The sequence below is a fragment of the Bombus impatiens genome, unplaced genomic scaffold, assembly GCF_000188095.3.
Source record: "Bombus impatiens unplaced genomic scaffold, BIMP_2.2 scf_0332, whole genome shotgun sequence".
NCBI lineage: Eukaryota > Metazoa > Arthropoda > Insecta > Hymenoptera > Apidae > Bombus > Bombus impatiens.
The window spans coordinates 87,225-109,231 of record NT_176751.1 but is presented as its reverse complement, the minus strand read 5'-3'; the positions used below and the strand labels follow the sequence as shown (position 1 = coordinate 109,231).

The 22,007-nt window shown below is 31.9% G+C and overlaps 3 protein-coding genes and 2 long non-coding RNA genes across 6 annotated transcripts; 3 read left to right on the top strand and 2 right to left on the bottom strand.

Moving 5' to 3' along the window:
• Nucleotides 1–74: 74 nt before the first annotated feature.
• Nucleotides 75–2,745, top strand: LOC100744896 (TBC1 domain family member 10A). Of its 2 annotated transcripts, none has more exons than XM_012385635.3 (5): nt 75–288; nt 968–1,097; nt 1,182–1,755; nt 1,820–2,089; nt 2,162–2,745. In XM_012385635.3, exons 2-5 carry the CDS (start codon nt 985–987, stop codon nt 2,273–2,275), a joined length of 1,071 nt encoding a protein of 356 aa, XP_012241058.1. In that variant the 5' UTR covers nt 75–288; nt 968–984; the 3' UTR covers nt 2,276–2,745. The 2 variants fall into 2 exon arrangements, with proteins under 2 accessions (XP_012241058.1, XP_003489525.1); XM_003489477.4 differs by lacking the exon at nt 75–288 and adding an exon at nt 326–620.
• Nucleotides 2,746–2,831: 86 nt separating this feature from the next.
• On the bottom strand, nt 2,832–4,157 carry LOC100745015. Its single transcript, XM_012385636.3, has 3 exons — nt 3,766–4,157; nt 3,370–3,639; nt 2,832–3,257 (listed from the first exon to the last, which is right to left on the bottom strand). The coding sequence occupies exons 1-3, from the start codon at nt 4,126–4,128 to the stop codon at nt 2,985–2,987; spliced, it is 906 nt and encodes a 301-aa protein (XP_012241059.1). The 5' UTR covers nt 4,129–4,157; the 3' UTR covers nt 2,832–2,984.
• A 400-nt stretch (nt 4,158–4,557) lies between these two features.
• Nucleotides 4,558–5,918, top strand: LOC105680758. The gene is made up of 4 exons (XR_004461739.1): nt 4,558–4,672; nt 5,072–5,169; nt 5,263–5,411; nt 5,503–5,918. It is a non-coding gene; the product is annotated as an uncharacterized LOC105680758 (long non-coding RNA).
• A 1,060-nt stretch (nt 5,919–6,978) lies between these two features.
• Nucleotides 6,979–8,920, top strand: LOC117151655. Its single transcript, XR_004461738.1, has 2 exons — nt 6,979–8,603; nt 8,779–8,920. It is a non-coding gene; the product is annotated as an uncharacterized LOC117151655 (long non-coding RNA).
• Nucleotides 8,921–12,178: 3,258 nt separating this feature from the next.
• On the bottom strand, nt 12,179–21,506 carry LOC100744773 (tyrosine-protein phosphatase 69D). Its single transcript, XM_003489476.4, has 10 exons — nt 21,188–21,506; nt 18,436–18,741; nt 17,732–18,319; nt 17,357–17,650; nt 16,269–17,276; nt 15,949–16,192; nt 14,846–15,857; nt 14,478–14,765; nt 13,799–14,227; nt 12,179–13,711 (listed from the first exon to the last, which is right to left on the bottom strand). Exons 1-10 carry the CDS (start codon nt 21,276–21,278, stop codon nt 13,631–13,633), a joined length of 4,341 nt encoding a protein of 1,446 aa, XP_003489524.1. The 5' UTR covers nt 21,279–21,506; the 3' UTR covers nt 12,179–13,630.
• Nucleotides 21,507–22,007: the final 501 nt, after the last annotated feature.

Below are 22,007 nucleotides of genomic sequence, written 5' to 3'. Positions count from 1 at the left end.
TTACATCGATTATGCTGTTAAGCATAGTTATCTTTACTTTTAATCCTTTCTTACTATTGGATAACAGTAAATGAATCAACGGAACTGCCCAATTAACGTAGAGTACCAGGTAGTTCCATTTCGAGATAAAAATCTCCGCTACATTTTGTTGTAATATATCAATTAATTTAAATTCATATATTTATTATAATTGACGCGTGTGATAAAAGCAAAATATCGATACTTTAAAGCAATGCATAGTATATTCTTTTGGAATTTCATAAATCAGATTTTTGCGGATCATCGATGGTAAGTCTAATGTTAATTCACACGGTGTGCCCACTCATTGTTAATGTGATAATGTGAAAGTAAATAATGTGTGAATATGTATATAGTAACGCGCTTATGTTAGTTATCAAGCTGAGACAAGATACTTTGACACGTACAAATGATTGTAATTCGTTGCACGAACTTTTTGGGCGTTACAAAACAGTGCCTTATCGTGCGACATATGAAGTATTGATATCTTAAATTATGATCTTGTTATCATATTATTTATTCGAAATTTATTGGCATGTATCTGTCAACTGTCAATTATAAAACGCGTTCAGATATTCTCTTCTTTATTCCGTTTTAATGTTGTAAGTGAAACAAATTTGTAATCATAAAGTGCGCCGATTAACGTTTATTTTGTGTAAAAATGTTGTCAATGCAATCGAGATAGATATAAAATACACAGTTTATAAAACGTCAGAATACTTGGTAACATGTTCATATTAAATTTGAAAATTGTTAGATCCTTCGTATGATTATTTTTTATTGTTATTTATTATTTTTAGAACTAAAATTTATATTGATATTAGTAAAAATATTTAAACGATGTCCAATATAATAAACAAAACTTTTTTGATCAAAATATTATTTTTCCAAGGAAGTAGTACAGTATATATATATATATGTATTATAAAAATTTTATATTTTATTCTAGACAATTAGAAAAATGCTATGGCGTCCTCAGGATCATATAATGGGGATGCAGAGACAGAGAGTGATAAGTTTGAAGGTTCTAAAATTGATCGACATGGTTTCCTTCAAGATTCCAATTGTAGCTCTGACAGGTAATATAATAATTATATATTAATGTAACAGTTATGATGGTAAAATATGCATTTTTATACTAATATTTATGTGTAAAATACTAGCCTTGTTAAACAAGGATTACCACCAGAGGTAATGCTTAGAAGGGAACGAAAATGGATACAGATGTTGAACAATTGGAGTTATTTCATGAATACAAATTACCGTAAAGTTAGAGAAAGATGTAGAAAGGGTATTCCACCTTCAGTAAGACTTCGTGCATGGCTAAATCTTTGCGGAGGTCAATTGCTAATGGATACAAACCCAAATTTATTTGAAGAGTTGGTGGAGCGATCTGGTGATCCAAAGTATATAGATGATATCAAAAAAGATCTTCATCGTCAATTTCCACATCATATAATGTTTATTGGAGAAGCTCCTGGACAGGAGGAACTGTTCAAAGTATTGAAAGCTTATTCTATTTTAAATAGTAAAGTTGGTTATTGTCAAGCTCAAGCACCTATTGCTGCATTTTTACTGATGCATATGCCAGCAGTACAAGCATTTTGGTGCCTTGTTGCAATATGTGACAAGTATTTAATTGGATATTATAGTCAAGGAATGGAAACATTATTACGCGATGGAGATATTTTATTTGCTCTTTTGAAAAGAGTGTCTCCCATTGCTTACAAACATTTGGTTAGTATTAATTAATTAAAATCCGCATGTAAATGAGAATTAATTATTGCCATTAATTTCTCAGAAAAAACAAAAGATGGAACCAATCTTATATATGACCGAATGGTTCTTATGTGTTTATACGCGAACACTGCCATGGGAAAGTATTCTACGAGTGTGGGATATGTTCCTTTGTGAAGGTGTTAAAATTATTTTTAAAGTTGGACTAGTTTTGTTAAAAGGCAGCTTAGGACGCACATCTCTTACTAAGCGCTGTCCGACAGTTTATGAAACGCTTCAAGTATTAAGAAATCCTCCTCAGGATATTATGGAAGAAGAAGCTTTAGTTTATCAGGTAGGATACTTGATTTTCGTGTCTCGTTTCTTGCAAACAAGTACATTTTGTTAAATAAATGCAATATCGCAGATTCGAAAATTAAATCTAACCGAAGAAGATTTCGAATACGAACATCAACGTCAAGTATTAAAACGGAAAGCTGCAGAGCAAGCATCTCTTTCCACTGCCAATCGGACAGACTGATTACAAAAGAATAGATAGCATGTAAAGTGAATAATGAGCTTACAGGTATTATTCCAAAGTGTGCCTTCCTTCATATACGTCATATTGTACAGGTCGTAAAATATAAGCAAGTATAGTTTTACAAGACATAGAAGTACATATAGAAAAGTTTGAAAAGTACCTAACTTCTTTATTATAAATTTAGATAGTTCTTGAATGTAATCACAGATACATATACATTCCCCAAATAGATCACAAAAAATAATTTATCCCTATTTTCTCTACCATAACTAAGATTATAAAAATACACAATGCACAATACTTGTAGATGTTTCTAGTATCGTTTAATGTTGTATTATTTGGAGCATATCTCTAGTTGTACAATTTCATACAATTTTATTAATACATATTTATGTACAAAAAAGGAATTGTAAAACATTACATTTTTTAAGGAACAAAATTTAGAAATACTATATACTGTTATCAAATAAGAATTGTTTTGTTTAGCTCACTGTTGTTTTTGTTAAAATTTATCTAACTATAGTGACAAATGATGTAATTAAATAGATGTTATGAATATATTTTGACAAATTATCTAATTTTATTTCGGCCTTACATCAGCCTTATACATTTTAATCCAAGTTATAATCTATAAAATCGCTTACATTTCTTTTCCCTATGTTAATTATTCACCTAGGTATATACATTATTTATTTCGTTATATTATAAACTACCTGATAGTATTTACATGATGATCTCTAAATTTCTCCAACAAATTATAACGTTCAATAGCGTTCGTAACTATATTCGTTAGATAAAAGAAATCATCTTGAATACTTCGCGCTGGAAATATATCGAGTTGAGTAATCTTTGGCAAGAATAAAACACTCATCATGAATACAATTGCCATAGTGACAAAAGTACTTATGGCTATAAAAATAGGATTTGATAACTGCGTTTGAGTAGTTTGTGCAGCTTCCGTCTTGTCATATGCATGGACAGGCTACAAAGAATGACAGGAACGTAATAATGAGAAGATTAAACTAATAATTTTCATTTCTTTTTTTCTAAATTAGACGAATTTTCTTCAATTTTAAATTAGAATATGTACTTACAATCGTTTTATAACCGCGATCTTTTTTAAATTCTGACATAAAAGTTTTTAGTGGAAAGAAGTAATATTGATAGAGAGGTTGCTTAATCGGAAATTCCACGTGAGTTTGTGTAATCTGAGGTACCTCGCCGGAAGAGAGTGCATTGGTTAATGAAGACAAACTGATCGTCGATCCCTTTTCTAATGCGCTTTTATACATGGCCGCCAATTCTGCCCTGGTAAATCCAAGTACTTCTGGATTTTTTACTTTGGTAACGATCGGAATGTGAGGCTGAAAAATCAAAGGTAATTTCTTAATAGCTCTTTTTGGAACTCTTTAGATATATAACAAATTATATGAAACAAAAATAATAAAATATTTATTTAAAATGTATGAATAAAAATGTCATTTATTTACCTCGTGATATTGTGAAAAACTTAAATCAGTTGGATGTAAATCAACCTTTTCATTAAGTATAGTATTATGATGTTGGAAGCTGTGGTTTTGGTATTTTTGTGTATTTCGTTGCGTATTCATATTAATCTTTTGAACCTGATAATTTTGTCGATCTTTGTTCATATAGATTACATTTTTATAGCCGTTATTTGACAACATCCTATCATAAATGTTAGTAGGGGAGGGAACATTGAATTCTTGAAGTTGGAACATCACCTTTTGAAGATATTCTCCGCTCGATTCACCGTTCATTCTAACGTTTCTAACAGAGTTTAAAACTACTAAAACAAGATAAATTAATTTCATCATTTTCGATGTATTCATTTCACGTATAAATATATAACTTTTTTTTATTCTATATGAAACATATCTGTTGATTAACTATAGAAGTGTTTTTCTTTGTTAATCATTTTTCCATATTTTTATAGCGGGATGTTTTCAATTATCCATAAGATTTAATTAAAACGAAATAACATACATTTTTACCGGTATCACATTGGTTCTATAATAATTAACGATCTTCACGTTATTGCTGTAATATTAATTTTCTGCTTAGCGAGCTATGTCGCGTATCGTTGTACCTTATTATTGTAACTTCACTAGCAATTAATCGCCAGCGATTCGTTACTCTCTTGTGTTCATTGAATTTCCGATTACACAATGATTTTTCCTTTTTTAGGTTCACGCTCGTAATGGAAATACCATGTTACGGATGTGCGTAACAAACACTCGCGGTCAGTATGTTCGCAATTGTACTAGCAGGGATGGACTGCACGAATATCCTCGGCCAACTCGTTCCCCACCAGGTATTCGAGGAATTCATGGTTGTACGTATCAGAACATCCATTAAGAGATGTACAAACTTGCTGTATGTTAAATGCATGTTTAAAGTTAACATTTTTTTTTAGTGGGTTTCCGGTTATTGGGTTATGACCAGTTCTGCGATTACTGACGTAGTTTTAAGCAATGATTATATTTATAATCTTATTTCTAAGAAATATTAAAATATTTATAATTAACAATTTATATTACTTTTTATCTACTTTTTTAAAATATATACTTAGAAATATAATAGATAAAAGTCAATGAGATATCATTTTTACTAAATAATTCTTTTTAATTAATAAACTCATAGGTACAATTATCCAATTACCTACTACTACTACTATGCAAGGTAATAGAAAATCTTATCGGTGTAGAAATATAAGGATGATGTTTGAAATATGTTCATTTCTATTATACTGTTACGAAATTTTATTCTTTTAAGATTGCTGATTCCATAGACATGCGATAGAATATAGCGGATGTGCTCGAAACCACATACATATTTGACGATACCCCACGATCAAGTTTCCGAATACACATGTACGTAATACTTTGGAGATTTCAACGTGTGTTTGACAATATCATCTCATCGCTCGTTTCGTATTCTCATCGGTTTATCCATGTCTTGTGCAGAAATTGGGCAACACGAGTGATTATTAAATGACTCGTAAGAAAAATGGGAACAGTACAGTAAACCAGTTCAGAGGAAACAAGCGACAAGATTAAGTGCAATTGTGATCTGGTCTTTTGCTTTTTGACGCAAATCGTAGGATGGCATCAAGGTAAATGAAGTTAGATTATAATCGAAATGTTGTGCCAGAAAACTGGTTTTCTTTTGTTCTGCTAACTACATAAGATTGTTTCACTCCGTAGTTCGTTAAAAGGAAACTTGCATGGATGCCTGAACACAGGCAAAAGCGAGAATCGTATACATAATAGATATATATTTCCTCAGTTGTGGTAATACTTTTTGTTTTAAGCGAGAGGCAATTGGTATATCAGTATTAGTATTTTAATTGAGAAAGTTGTTTTAATATTTGATTTATTCTAAAAATGCCATATGAGATGGTAATAATGTATATGGAACAATATAATAATGGGATAGTAATTTCCTAGAAGATATAGTTTATAACATCCTGCTCGTATAAAATCTATGTCGTGATTATAATTGTCATTAGTTTATTATGCAAATCATAGTGTAAGTTCTCGATGTAGACCGTGTACAATAAACGATGAAGGAATTGCGGTTCACTGAGTGGACCCGCGAGGAGCCGTTAGATGGTAACCAATGATTTTCTTTAATTATATTCGTCCACCGTAATTACTCGTCTAGATTACAATACTGATATTTCCCACTTTCTACATTATATACTTTTCGTTACAAAATTAAATTGCTCTAATTTCTTATAATGATAAATATTGATATTATTATGTATACCAATACTAATGATGTTTGTAGCTTAAAATTTACATAGCGGTACATTAACTCGTGGAATTGAAAATTACTAGATCTAGCGAATAGATAGAAAATAATAATCAAATATTATATATGCATACATTCGGAATGGAATTTTGAGAATCTATAAATTACACGAAGGAATTTATATAAAAGTAGTTTTAGATTTTCGTTGGACGAATGTTAAAAGAATGTACCGTAATGTTTCGTGTCCTGTTATGTTAGTAAAAGAAGGGGGAGGAAAGGAAAACGAAAATTGCTCGTATAGTTCGTTATTGTGTCATGTATTTCCTTTCACATCGAGTGCACCGTTACCGATATCGCTTTACAATTTTTTTTCTTTTCATACAAAAAGATGATTCGATAATCAGCGCCGCTACATCGTTTTTGTGGTTCGTCTATTATCGGCGAACGATCAATTGTCGTTACACGTATTTCATAGATATAATATATATAATATATATATATATCTTTATCTTTAGCATAACCTCCCTCTTATAAAGTGAATATCATACAAAATCTAAGGCTATACGTAATTTAACTTTTAATCCTCCATTACATACGAACATAATGCTCTAATACAATTGAATTTCAATTTTATTTCTCTTACACGGTTTCATTTACAAAAAAAAAAAAAGATTCTACTTATTATGGGTTGACGAACCGGATTGGAGACGACGGTGGTAGGCCCTCTTTTTAGAGCGTTTACATTTTTCTTTACGAAATATACGAAGCACAGAAACTGTTCTTTTCTTGTGAATTAGACCTGGTGCAGACGAGCCATTGCGATGTCATTGCGATTACGCAGTAGTGTACAAAGTTATTGTTGCGATTCAATTATGTATATATATTTTTAATAATGCAATGCACGTTAGTGTGCGTTCCCGCTATTAATTTTTTCGTTTCTAACGTTGGCTGTAGTCAGCATCCATGCGAGGAACTGTGAATACGAATGTCGTCCATAGTCGGCACGTATGTAATAAACCATACTAACGCCGATTATAGTAATGATTTATTCGGTAACAATTGTGTTACGTTCTGTAGTTATTGTTTTGATTCTGTTCGGAAGAATTCGGAAGCAATCCGTTAATGGTATATATATGTTAATTTCTTCAATGTTGAAAGTTACAGTTTTATTTAACTCTTTTTTTCTATGCAAATATTAATGCAAATGAATATTCGCGGCGCACGTTCCTCTACTATAGAAGAACAATATTCGCAGTTATATGAATTGTAAAGACAGGGTTAAAAATATAATATTACTGAGAATCGCACATAGAGTTACCGCTACGAAATCTCAACAATATTGAGTAGCTTATTTGCACGTGGTCTTACACCCGTCAATTATAGACGGAATGTCGATTGCCGCTAAATCGACTTGAACTTTGTCACGTAGTTTGTTCACGTGCGCGCGCACTTACGGTTACTACGCGCATCAGTTCCGGCTGTTCAGCACCGTTCGATATTGAACACGAAAATTTAAAGAGCCGTTCGTGTATTATAATTTCTGATATTTGACGGTGAACTTAACGTGGTTAGTTAAAAATATGCCTTAAAAGGATACGTTATATACAGAACGAAAGAATACCGTTACAAAAGATTAGTGCCCAAGTTGATTGAAAGTGATACTCGATAAAGATTTACGTTTTTTTTCAAAATCACGATATACGATCCTATGATGAAAGACTATTCTTTGAAAAGATCTGGTTTCAGCTTGTTCGCACATTGAATTCAGATCACGAATTGAGTAATTAATAATTTGCATTCATTTTTGAGAATTGTTTGTGCGATTATTATAAACAACGATGGAGATTATATCGCTAGTAATTTCGCTAAAAATAGGCCGAGATAGGCTTTTTCTCTTTCTTTTCTTGCTTCTATCCTTATCGTTTAAATTGAGTATCGGTATACAAAAAGTTGTAAATGTAATTTTATAGTAAGCTTCGATTAACATAAAGAAAGACGTACATATTGAATGTACATTACAGATCGCTCTTAGAATTAATTGCTAGTCGTGTAAGTAGATGAACATAAATGTACGCTATACTGTATACTAAAAATGAAACAACGACGATTCATAGCACATCTTTACGTACACAATTCGAGCGGAAACTTATATATATGTATTTGTACATGGCAGCACGATATTTTTAAACGAACGTCGCAAGTATACTTATCCTTAATTATCAGAATCCTCTACTTGACAGTACAGTCATTGAATAAATAAAAATTACAGAGTTCGATATAAGCTACGCATCGGAGAAAATCAAATTTAACAATATATTTATACATGTCGCTAATCAATTAAATCGTGTAAAATATTTTATTGCTATGTTTACAGAATAAGCAGTACCTCGTTAAAATCTCGACGCAAAGGTTGTAACGATAATACCTAATTATAAAGAATACTTTTGATAATACTTTTTTGTATTATCTGTCTACGATATTTCCTCCGCCATTAAGATTTTATAACGAGAGAAAATAATCGGAAATATAAAACGAAGTATACATATATAGGGTAATGTATCTTGATCCATTAATGAATACGTATTGGACAAAATCATTAATTCGACATATGTATATTTTTTAAATACCCTATATATATAAGCTTAATACTCAGATGTAACGTCTTTTTGCTTCGAGTATTACATAGTTTCGAAAAAATCACTACGCAGTTTTTGTAATTTCAGCAGCTATTTACAATGAAAGATTATTCCATACACATCGTGTCGGACCATTGGCTGTAAGATACCGATATTTTTACATCATGCCAATATTTGAACGCAAGTTGAACCGATGCTACATCGAATGATTGTATAAAAAAAAGAAGAAAGAGGATCAGTAACATTTTAATTGTCAGATTACTTTCATCTTAACAGCGAGTATTAAAAAAATTTCAAATATGTATATCCGTATCAAATGTAAAATGTCGTCGGAAGTTCATTGAAGAATTAGATAAAAGTAACTCGAAATTACAAGTTATAAAAGTACAAGATTGATGCTATAGAAACTAATTTCTATTGCCAGTTATACAAAAAGGATTGTGATTCATCACATCTTAAACTCATCAGTCGCATAGAATATCACAGGAACGTTAGTAGGTGCCATTGGATTTATGTATATCAAATAGATAGTACATTGCTCGTGCACGTATTAAGAAAGTATAAAGATGTATAGAAAAAGAACAAATCTTAAAGTTATCCTGTTTCAATTTAAAATCCAAAGTCTGTCAGTATACCCTTGTTACTAAGGCAATAATTCGCCGCTACATTGCATATTTAAGAAGCTTTCTCAATGTACTTTAGTGAATCGTCAAACACAAGCAATGAATAAATCACAATGAAAAAATGAAGTATAAGCATAGAAAATGCCCTTGACAATTATCTTACTTGGTATCATTGCAAATTTCAATTTATGTATCAAAATCGTAAAAAAGCTTTTGCTTCAAGCACTTTGATCTCCAAGCAAAATAGTTTTTCTTATTGTGCTTTGTAAAAGTCTTCTCCCTTCCTTTTAATTGTAATAAGCTTGTGCTGCTACAATTGACATCTGTGCTGTAATAGCAACAGAAAAATTTCAAATTTGTTTGCATCGAATCAAAGGTATTTCCTTCAAAGAAGTAAACTCCTTTGGTAAACGATTTTATTTTAATTATTTTATTTTAATTTTATTTTAAAGATATTTGTCAAATGCAGCACAATCATATTCACAATATACCATACTTCACTGCTATGGCAATAGCACAATGTACAAAGATCTACGCTAGCTGATTCGAGTACTATTACTTAACACAGTTATTTCATTCGGATAATAGAGTGAATTCATCATGAATGGCATCTTTAACGCGTAAGTTGACACATAGTTGGTCAATCACCTTTGTCTGGACACAGGAGAATATTTAATATATATCCTACATGAATTATATATTATCCACAAAAAAGACCGCCGTCTCCTCTTTTTCTTACACGTACTGCCTAATCATACCAACAAACCTCACGCACACGTTCCTATAGGGCACGGTGTATCATTAATCGCGTTACATGTTCCTAGCCAATTACATAGAGCCATTTACTTCGAGATGAATTAAAGTTAATATCAGATCGATAACCAATTTAACTCCAATCGACCGCATCTAGTTTGATTTAAATAAAGAACTAATGTATCAACACACAGCCTGATGTAATTAATAATGCGCGTCATTATCAAGATATACCTTTTGAGAAAAAATGGCAAGCTGTGCAGCTGCCGTTAACTTTAACTTATATCTAAGGTATATCTGTATTATAATACATTGCATTTTTCTTATGCGCATTTTACAAAATAAGAAGTTAAAAGATTGTAATACACTTGCTATTTGGCCAAAACATATCCTTTTTTTTTCTTATTGGACTGTATCAGTATCTTTGTTATGATAAAAATAAAAAATTGTATACATTAATTTACAACAATGCTTTTAATGCTTCTAATTCATACACTGGCTGTAAAAATGTCGATGTTTTTTTTTACACATGAGGTGAAAATATGTAATAAGAACATACATGTAACTAATTACGAAATTGTCATTACAATTTTGCAATTACATATTGTATCAAATATTAACAATGTTATTACTGTTATTACTGTCCTAAATTACGCATTTTCGCGTGCACGTAAAGTGCGTTTTAGTTTTATGCAATAAAAGTTGAAAACAACCGCTAATTCTGCACAAAATTCTTATTAAATAATAGAAACGCAATTAATCATTATATATATATATTATATATATGTATAATATATATAATATAATATAATATATATATATATATATCGCATATCTTATAAATATCCTATAAATAAATGAACATTACTTATTTTCTCACTGATATTAACGTAATATAAATTAAAAGAGATATATTCATTACAAGTGAGACGCTGTGCTTGTAAATTTTACATTAAAAAATATCAAAAGTCCATGAGATTATATTTTTACATGCATATTGTGCGTGTCGATTTGCCTTTAAAAAAAATCTTTCCATTATATTTCAATATAAAAATCATTCTAGACTACAGCTACTATACAAAATGTTTAAGAATTTCCACCATACAATATTCCTTTGCACTGACCAAAAAAGGCACACATAAAATCTATGCAAATTAAGGAGTATTGAGTTGTCAAACAAAATAAAAGTTCTCATAAAATTATAATGAAGGTTAGAAAAGTGTAAATATTCAGGTAGTGTAAAAATCCCATCATTTATAAAGTATATACAAACTATTGATGTAAACATGTATATAAATAATACATACAAAATAGTACAGAATATCTTTAAATATTTTATATCTTAGAAATGTCCAATACGATGCCTAATCAAATGATTTGTAATCAATTAATTACACAAAACTCACGAGAAAAAGACAAATATCATTAACGATGTTACATTGTGTAAAAAATGGGACTAGGTGGAAATTCGTAGGCACTTTGCACCTTCGTAAATACTCCTATGCATTAGTCTGTCTGAGTATAAAAACAAATACGTCACACTGTTTGTCAATGCAATAAAGCAACAGTAGTGATAGTAGCGATTCTAATTCCAGGCTGAACATAATCGTCTCTTAGATCTCTATCAATTACAACATAATCGAAGCGCAAACTAGCAACTAATTGCTTCTCAGTTAATGAGTAGGTTATACACACATATACATCGATTAGGGACGTGCATTGTATGCACGCGAATGGAATGAAACTGACACGAAGGAAAGGAAAGAAAAATAAATCCTGCCGATCGATGCGATGTAAATCAAGAATTTAAAATGTGATTGTCCCCTGCCATAAATGAATGGCTTAGCAGCGCACGTGTCGGAGTTAAAAACTTGACTAGAAAAGAACGAGCGTGCGAAGAAATAACATATATAGTACATAATTCCGCAATTTTTTCACTTCAATGATTCCATTTTTTTTCTTTCCTTATTTATAGTAATCTCATCGACCTGTTTTTATATTTAGCATTATCCACTGTGAGGTAGAACACTAGCAGCTATAGGTAGTTCCTGTTATTAATATAAAAATTCAATTTTATTCTGGTATAATGTCTTTCCGATGATTTTATTTTTTAATTAATTATGAATTAAGAGGACCCTCCTAGATTAGGTTCGTTTCACAGTCATTCAAGTAATTTAATTAGTAAATTTTCTTTTAAAAACTACCTATGTCTTTAGTATTCTCAAGTAAAAACCTAACTCCTATTGTGCCGCGTAAGCCCTCCAATTATGCGTAACACTTCGTCGGTGACTTACAAAGCACATTTGCGGACATGCCACACACATAGATATATTCCTAATTATTTCATGTATGAAAAAGTAAAAAATGATTCTTCTCCTCGTGTTACAATTCACAGCAATTTTGCATGCCGTTCTTCGCGAATTTCGAACTGAATAAGAAGATCAGTCTTTATTTAGAAGAAAAATTAGCGTACGCACGTTTTATATTGTATATGACTCCTATGTTACAAATAATCCTGCACTAATAAACACACAGTGCGTGCGTAGTATCATTAATAATCGTAAATCATAAGGAAGATCAAATCAGTGTTTGATCTTTCCTTGTCATCGAACGGTAGATTAACAATGCATGCCAGCAAAAACGTTTGGAAGAATACAACCCAGTTCTTAATTCAGCTTTAATCCATATAAACTATGCCATCTATATGTGATCGTGTATGAAAAGGAATATACACATATCTATAATATAACGCGCTAAAAAAACATCAAAGTTATGTTTAAGATATACATAGAAGTTTTTTTATTTTTCGTGAAACATAATTTTAATGTTGCAATGTATTTTACATTTCACATTGAGCTTGAACATTCTAACGGTATAAACGCACGATCAAATATTAGATTGGTAAGTTATATGGTCCACTTGTCAGAATATTCGTACGTCTTATAAATATGCTTAGTTCTTTCATAAGTCCACCAAATAGTCGTATTTGTTAATAAAAACGCACTTACTTTGTTGCGTCAATGCTTTCCTCGTATCCCATTTTCAATCACAAAAATGTTAACTGTTACACTATTTCAGGTTTTTCTTTCTAGATTCCATCAATAAAAATAAATTATTGAGATTGATTCACAACGTTGTCAAGAACGTGATACCACGAGCATTTTCACTGTATTACACTTTTTAACGATTAACCAATAATTGGTTAATTTTATTTCTGTATCGTATTAAACGAATCGTATGTTTAGTTTAATCCTATGAATTTTTCAATGTGAAATGTTTACTGCTTACTTCTTGTAGTATGAATAAATGTCTAATACACATAATTCGATAGTCTGTGCATAAAATATGAAAATTGTCAAAGATCGATAGTTGCTTATGCTTATGCATATTTCAGTCTAACTTCATGATGTATTTGTTTCACCAATATATTAGTAATTTCTTTGGTTGGCCCAATATACGTTTCTTTGAGCATTCGTACATTTTCAAACATTTTTTGTACGTGAATTGTCTTTATGCACATATTCACCGAACATTACCGAGATGTTCCATTGTTACATTCCATGGTATTAAGAAGCTGGTTCGTCGTCGGCCAAATTATGAAGATCTGAATAATTCACGATAGCACGATGTAGAAATTCGTATTGTGCCTGAAAATGTCAATATATGCATTAATATAAAATATTTCTTATATATTAAAACAAATAATTCTTTAATATTAAATTCAAATTACGTACAAAAGTGCTAATCATGCCGTGTCTTTGCGATCGTAACTTCTTCGTCGTTGTAAATATATCTACGCGTTTTTCAGTCCTTAGTTGTTGAACCAATATACTAAGAGCGACGAACATAGAACTCCTATCGGATCCATAACTGCAGTGTACGACTAGCGAGCCGCTTGATTCTGTGTCATTCGTAAGTGTTTGGTTTACGAGTTCAATGAGACCACGAGTTACTTCAGGTACTTCTCCCTCTACCGTTGGCCACCCATGATATTGGTATTGTGTTACAACAACGCTTTCGTCAGTTTTAGTGTTAGAAACACAGAATTCACGGCGAGTGTAATATGGACAGCTCTCGCTTTGAATATATCTAACTCTTATGTGATCGTATGCTGCATCGTCATCAGGCCAATAACGTGGACATTTTCGTGGACCCTCATTTAACTGAAATAAATGTTTATATTATAATCTATATAATATTCTAAAAGGTCATATCTGGCATATGACTTTATGCAATATAATATATGTACTTATGAAAGAAGTTGGAGACACAACAATATTTTTCGTCCAACTGTATGTATTATGTATAAAATATGAGTTGCGTACCACGTACAATATTTACGCAAGGACTTTAAAGCTTTTAAACATTTATAAAAACTTACAACAATTAGAAAAAAGAAAAAAGAGTGCTTACATCGGATAACATTACTATCGTAGAGATGCATTGTTCTGAAATCATTCGCCAGAAGTCTGCTATCGTAGTGTCCAACGGATCTTGGGTGATAACAAACGACTCGGAATTGTCATAGCCTTCAATAAATGATGCATTTATATACGTTGAATGTTCTCTACCTGGAACGGGCGTAAGAATTACTCGATTTCTGTCATATGGTATTATTAATTCACTTCTATTCTTGCTCTTATTTTCTTCTCCTCCACCAACAGAAAATGATTTTCTGTCTTCTAATACAGAATTGATTTTCTACAAGTAACAAAAGCAAAATAAATAACTTTTATCAACTAATATAATTTTGTCATGTAAATCCAAGTTTTTTTACTTACATCATACTCTTCCTCCATTCTACATTTTTCTTTACCGTTATCTCGTTGTCTTAATCTTGTAACTGTAGTTTTAAGCTGAGATGCTGGAATTTCCGTATCCCCGTATTGTGCCATTTCCATTAACGCACGATAAGTGAAAATATACTGTTTTAACGATTGCACTAAAAAGTTTCTTTGATGTCTTAGATCACATACTGTATTGAAAATCGAAACTTGACCTTCTTCTGCAAGTTGTTGCAGCAAAGAATCTAATGCGACCAATGTTCCTGTTCGTCCGACACCTGCACTGCAATGTACCAATATCGGCCCCTTTTCCAGCGAATAAGCTTCATTCACTCTTTTGATAAACCTCAGTATCGCATGAGGATGTTCTGGTGCCATAAAGTCTTTCCAAACTAAGAAATGATACTGAACGATGGTGCGTGCATCTCGTTCTCCTAATCGTGTCATTTTTAATTCACGAACAACGTAATCTGAGTAAGCTCTTTCTCGAACATGTTCAACAGTAATGTCGCCAAAATTTTTAGTTTCACCTTTGTCTGGCCAGTATTTTGCGCATTTCGTTTTTGAGTATTCTTCGAGATTTGTTAACATAAGTATCAGCTCAAGATGTTGTTCCCAAATCATTCTCCAATAATCGCAAACGGTATTTTCCATTGGACCTTGAGCGCATATAAATTTTTTACGTTCTTTGTATCCTAACACAAAGTTCGCATTTATGTAATCAGATCCGCAAATTCCATCCATTTGTGCGAGTCTTACTCTAGTCTGATCGTAACACTTTATATCTGGATAACGATTTTTGTATAGATTTTCACGTGCCTCCGAAGCTCTTGTTGTACGATCTGTGAACCTATCTGGTAGCAATTCGAATTCGTGTTGAAAACCATAATCAGAATCCCGATGCCGTTCGAGATATGCCTGGAGCAGTTCACCTTTAGGAATGGGAGGCATGTCTGGAGGGCTTGCTGCTACCAATTGATGTCTACCTCTAAGACTCCTGCATAAATGCCTATCAAGATAAAAATATTTATTAAATTTTAAGCTCATATTTTTTTCTAGCAAAAATATATAATGGCTATAATTATAAAATATTCTTTTACCTGAAACTATTTCTCAAAGTTATTATTTCTTCTCCTCTCTGTTGAGCACGCTTTGTATATCTGTGCAATACACAAAGTGCAATAAGAAGAATGATGATGATCAGTATAAGAGCAATAGAAATTTGCAGAATTACGCTGAGTGTAGTCACTTCCACTGACACTACTGCTACAGGATCTAACCCTCCATAAAGAGGATTAAAGTAATTACTATAGGCTGGTAAAAGCTGGTCTTGATTTCCAAATACTATAACAAAGTATATTATTATAAATCATTTTAAGTGTAAATTACATAAGCTTATTTATACATATATTAGTCATACCAATAACTTCGATAAAACCCGTGTAGTTTGAGTTTTCATCTAAGAAACCATCTTGTGCGGTAAATGATGGTAGTTCAGAAGATCCATCATTACCCTTTGTTTTCTGGGTAGCCATATTTTCTCTTTTTCTTCTTTCCACAGTCTCTGTATGATTATTGTCTATTAGATTTGCAATGGTTGTTTCGATCTTTTGAGTAGTAGGTGACGATGTTGTTGGAGCGGGAGTTGTAGTCCACGTTACTGACGTTGTAGTAGTGGCAGGTGTTGTATTAAGTGCTGAGATGGTTGTTGAAACTTCGGGAACAAAATGTAATACTGGTGGAGCGGCTTTTGGCCTAAGTCCAATACATTTGTTGCACATACTACTACTGTTGAATGATTCGCCATCGCCAAGAAAAATCTCGGGTATCAATCGATCACTATCGAATGTTTCGGCAACGTAAGCACCACCGGAAGGTGAATTATGAGCATATTGATAGGAATACACATTAATTTCTTCAGGCGGTGGTAAATCAGTGACGCTCTTTCGTGGTGCTAATTTTACTAAATAAACTCTATAACAACATATAGGACCATTTCTTTCTGTGATACGCGGAAGATATAACTTAAACAATTGTTTACCCTGATTCTCGATTTTTCGCCACGATCGCATGTTTAAGCTATCTCTATCTGGTATGGTAATTGGCGTGGTACAGTTACCGACAGCATCCTTTCCTGGTGTACGAGATCTAGTTACACCGTTCACACGAACCGTGTAATTCGTATTAGCCGGTATTTGATTAAAATGCGTGCTATTTTTTTTAACACTCCAATTCTGTGGTCCCCAAGTATCGATATCTAAACGACCCATACCATTTTTAAATCTGGCGATGCCGATTAATTGTATATTATAACGAGTAATAACGCCGTTAGATTTCTCTGGATGATCCCATGTAATAGAGATAAAACTGGAGCTACTTATATTATCGAATCGACAATTAACAGATAAATTCTGAGGAGGACTGGCCACTAAAATTAAGATTATACGATTAATTTTAAATTTCTAAAGTTTAGAAAATACTGAGTTTGCAAATTCAATAATATCTTACCTCCATCTAAAGTAGTACCATTCACTTCAATGCTCCAGTTTCCACATTCCTTTGTATATTCACTACACGCGGCAATTTTAAACTTATACGTTGTATCGGGATCAAGATCGACAAATGCGTAGACGGTAAATGGTTGCGCTGGATATACTGCTTCTCTTTTCTGATCTCCATGTGTAACCATTAAATTATAATAATGAACGTGTTCTTTTAAATCCGGTGGCGGTACTGTCCATCCTATTGTAATAGAATTTTCAGTGACTCCGTTAACGGAAACTTTTGGCACAAATATAGGATCTGTAATAAATTGAATTGATCTATTATTTCGTAATTCGGGAAACGAAGATACACGATCAGGATTATTCCTTATTTCAATACCTTTTTCAAGCGTAGTAATCCAACGTGGATCAAGTCGTACGTGTGATGTACCCACGGTATTTGTAGCGCTAATTCCAATCTGATACGCCGTACCACTTTCAAAACCTCTTAAAACATAACTCGAATTACCACCTCCAATTTGTTTAGAATAATATTGATATTGATTAGTTCCGTTTTTCATGTGTTGGATAACATATTCTTTAATCGGTTCGTTGCCATCATTTACAGTCCAGTTTAAGAATATACTTCCAGCACCAACAGCTTTCATAAAGTCGATGCTCACTTTCGGTACATCGATCACAAAGAGATGTCTATAAGCGCTAATTTCGCCGCTGTAATCGCGTGCTTTGCAAATATACGTTCCGTTATCTTTCCGAGTTAAGCTCTCAAATTCTAAAGTCAGTAGAGTGAGAGTTTCGTTTATTTGCGTGATAGTGGTGAAATCCTTCCAGTGGTCGGTACTTTCTGAATCATTCCCTTTTAACCAAGTAAATTGAGATAATGGATAACCATGCATGAGGCATGTCAAGTTAGCTGATTCCATCACTTTTGCCCTAATATCTTCCCCAGCTGTTATTCTACCTGGTTCTAGAATGAAAATAATTTGTGATTACGAATATGAACGATAGTATATAAACATAAATTTTGCAGATTATATTTTATATTAATAAATAAATTATAGCTAATTAATAATTGATATTTACCAATAACTCTAATATGAACATCCTTTTTTAACAATTCTCCATCTACAGTTTGCGCCATACACTTATAATCTCCTGTATCATTTCTACTAGCCTGTTTAATATCCAAACGTCCTCCGGAATCAAAATCTTTAATAGTGGTGAGATTCTTTCCATTGCTGGTCCACCATATTTGACCAGGTACATTGAGTTTACATATAAGTGATGGAGTACTACCAGCCTCAATACCTTCTAAGTCTTGAGACGCTGTAATTTCTAACACTGCTGGATTCTCATTTTTTGACTCAGTGGTTTCTATTTTTTCAACAGCTGCACAGGGATATATAAAGATATAAGTATGTTTCTATTGTATATCTAATATTAATCTAATATATATGTGAAATATAAATATGAAAATATGTGAAATTAACATGATATTTTTGCTAACTTAAACATAATAGTAATAAACAAAGGTAAATTGACATGCTAACTAATAACATTCATATTATTTGAAAAACTGCAATTGTGTCTAATTAAAGAACTTTTAGTAAAGTAGTATATGAACGAACCAAGTAATTGGCTAATTAATTCATTAAAATCATAATAGCGGAGTCATACAAACAGACCAAGTTTTGTCTTAATAGCTCAAATTATCAAAGATCCGAAGTATATCTTACTAAAACTTTTGTTACGATGTTTTATGAGCCTTGAGATTAAATAATATATTCTACTAAACTTTCTGATATACACAAACATAGAAAATGTAAATATTGAGCGTAAAATTTTAATAAAATAAGAATAAGTTATCAATTGATCAAAACTATTCCTGATTTATGTTTGTTGTTTTGTAAATAAGCAATTAGGATGTTTTTATTTTGTACATGATAATGACTATGATTATGTAAACTGTTTATTTCATAATCTGGAATAACATGAATTTCAAATAATGTTATCTTATATTGCGTTCTCATCTTTTTTGTGCTAAGTGTAAGACTGTGTAAGTGTATGTGCATATATATATGTCGCGCATGTTCTTCATTTTATGAATTCAACGGTTATTATCGATATGGCATCAGTAACTCAATAATGGCGTTTTCTCATGTTAAGTGTCTTTAGATTATATTCCATATTACGCGATTAGATTACGTATATTATGCGACGAAATATAATCGTTGTATTGAAAACAAACAAATAAAACAAAATGTTTTTAATTTTTATTTAAATCAAAGTTAAATGTTAGTTAAATGTAAGGTTAAACTATAGTTGAATGTTCAAAGTGTTTAACCTATAATTACCCTTCCGATTATGTATGAAATAACATCTTACATGGTTTTTGATTTTTTGCAGCATCACTTGTTTCGATTTTTATAAAATCGTTTTCATACCAAATCGAAGTTATTCTCCGCGAAAAATGTAACTTGATATTATACGCGGTGAAACAAGTATACGAACTAGAAGCGCATGTTATGTATAAACTATAAACACAACAGTATCATTTAGGTATTTAATATACCACATTGAAACGGCTTGTCAATTAGGAAATAATTGCAGGAAAGAATTTCCACAGCATATATTTGAACAAGATAGAAGGTTTGATAGCTATTTTGTAAGTAATATTTCTTTTATTACTTAATAAGCGAATTGTTTATTACTAGAATTATTGATGATTAAAATATAAAGCTTGTACCAAAGAAATCAAAATGAGAATTATATGAAGAAATATATAATGCAAGAGAAGGAACAAGTCTCTATCCAAATATTTTTCAAAAAATCACTAAAATCTCAAAAGATAAATAGTCATAAATTTATCAAATTTCTATGAAAAATTACGTACAGTGTTGGTCGTTTTGATCATTCTGGTAATTCCATTAATAAATACATTTACTCTTGAATATGATAATTTAAGATCTATAATCACGATTGCGATTTGCGCATATGTAATCATTTTACGACTTCAATTCCGTGCTATTAAAATATTTTTATTTACTCCAATAGTATATATGTAACATGTAACAAGGTGGTTAAATGAAATAGGAATCGATCGAGCGATAACATACCGCTGATTATACCGTAAGTAAATTTCAATTGTAGCATAAACATTTTAATATACAAATTAAATAAATAAATTAATATCCTTTAATTTTAATTCTAATTTATAAAAAAAAAGAATAGAATGCAAATAAATTATATGTCTTTATTAATAAATTCATATTTTTTAATGTATAAATCTTTCAAAGCTGAACACATTCAATTCTACAATTTCGAAGTATGCGTGTACACAATATTTTATGTATTTTCACAAGTATTATGCATCTTTCAGTAATCAATGTATCACGAGAATTGAATCTTCCAGCATAAACACGGCTCACATAACAGAAAAGATAAAAGGCAAGAGTGTATCGAATGATAAATAATTGAAACGATCAAGATACGCCAATGACATTCGATATCTTTTTATGTTGTTAATCAATCGTGCATGACGGTATGCAATTTTATGCACGCCTGTACAACCAACAATTCATTTAACATGGCTTAAAATCATTGCCATGATATTTGTTCAGGGTACAAATATTAAAAACTATTTGTTACGAAGGATAACAATCGTGAGGATTACGATGACAGCGGTGCATCATGCATCCGCTAAATAGTAGATACACTGCTCATAAATGTTCGTCATTGTATCCTCTCGTGGACGATCGACGAGAATAGCGGAAGAAGCTGTCGTCGCGTTGAAATCGTTCGCGAGTCAGTTTGTTAAATAATTTCTACAACTTACCAGATTCGTCAAGGCCGGCAACGGTAAGTACGAAAAAGCAGAGTATCATCAAAGGGATACTCGACATCGGTAGGCCACTTCGGGGAAACATGGCGTCGTGACAACCGGGCGTGAGCGTTGTATCCCTGGCCCTTTTCCCACTTCCTGCCACCTTCTTATACGTTCTCGATTCCTTTCACAATCCCATGACGCGAGGTTAGTATCGCCTGTCCATTTGAATCACAATCCAATTCACTATTTCATATCACGCTTCGCACTTACGTGCGACGCACTTTTCGAGAGAGAGATGTTCAGACACACTTTGCAAATCTCACCCCGTAATAGCGCTGGCGAAACTGAATCACATTATACGAATGTAATGTAGGTGTCCCGACGAACATCACGCCGCCAAATGCGAGCGATTGACACTGCCCTCCGTCGGGATTCTGCTCCACGTTCCAGGCTTACACGTCGATAACGAAGTTGATTCTTCCAAGAGCGGGAAATTGCATCGAATATAACTTATTGTACTAAGTACTTACATATTGTTCCGCTCTTCTTTTATTGTTATCAGCGAAATATAGTTTTGTATTATTAATTACAAAAGTGAGAATTGAGTTTTTAATGTACTATTCAGAGATGAAATTTTAGAATATCAGTAAAATGCATACATAAATACAAATACGCGAGTGAATAATAAGCACTTTTATATGTTACAAGTATTTATATATGTAGAATTAATGTATTCTAACTTTTTCATGGACATTAAAAATTTATTTCTTATATGTGCATAATGTATACATAATCCTGAAGGAATTTTATTTAATTTAGTTGCTTTATA

What these genes read in the sequence shown, in the direction of transcription:
- LOC100744896 (XM_012385635.3), top strand. Translation starts at nt 985, where the DNA reads ATGGCGTCCTCAGGATCATATAATGGGGATGCAGAGACAGAGAGTGAT. An exon ending in TCCAATTGTAGCTCTGACAG is followed by an intron (nt 1,098 to 1,181) that starts GTAATATAATAA and finishes GTAAAATACTAG; the next exon opens with CCTTGTTAAACAAGGATTAC. An exon ending in CCATTGCTTACAAACATTTG is followed by an intron (nt 1,756 to 1,819) that starts GTTAGTATTAAT and finishes TTAATTTCTCAG; the next exon opens with AAAAAACAAAAGATGGAACC.
- LOC100745015 (XM_012385636.3), bottom strand. Translation starts at nt 4,128, where the DNA reads ATGAATACATCGAAAATGATGAAATTAATTTATCTTGTTTTAGTAGTT. An exon ending in GTTTTTCACAATATCACGAG is followed by an intron (nt 3,640 to 3,765) that starts GTAAATAAATGA and finishes TTGATTTTTCAG; the next exon opens with CCTCACATTCCGATCGTTAC. An exon ending in ATCGCGGTTATAAAACGATT is followed by an intron (nt 3,258 to 3,369) that starts GTAAGTACATAT and finishes CATTCTTTGTAG; the next exon opens with CCTGTCCATGCATATGACAA.
- LOC100744773 (XM_003489476.4), bottom strand. Translation starts at nt 21,278, where the DNA reads ATGTTTCCCCGAAGTGGCCTACCGATGTCGAGTATCCCTTTGATGATA. An exon ending in GGGTTTTATCGAAGTTATTG is followed by an intron (nt 16,193 to 16,268) that starts GTATGACTAATA and finishes ACTTTGTTATAG; the next exon opens with TATTTGGAAATCAAGACCAG. An exon ending in ACGGCATGATTAGCACTTTT is followed by an intron (nt 13,712 to 13,798) that starts GTACGTAATTTG and finishes TGACATTTTCAG; the next exon opens with GCACAATACGAATTTCTACA.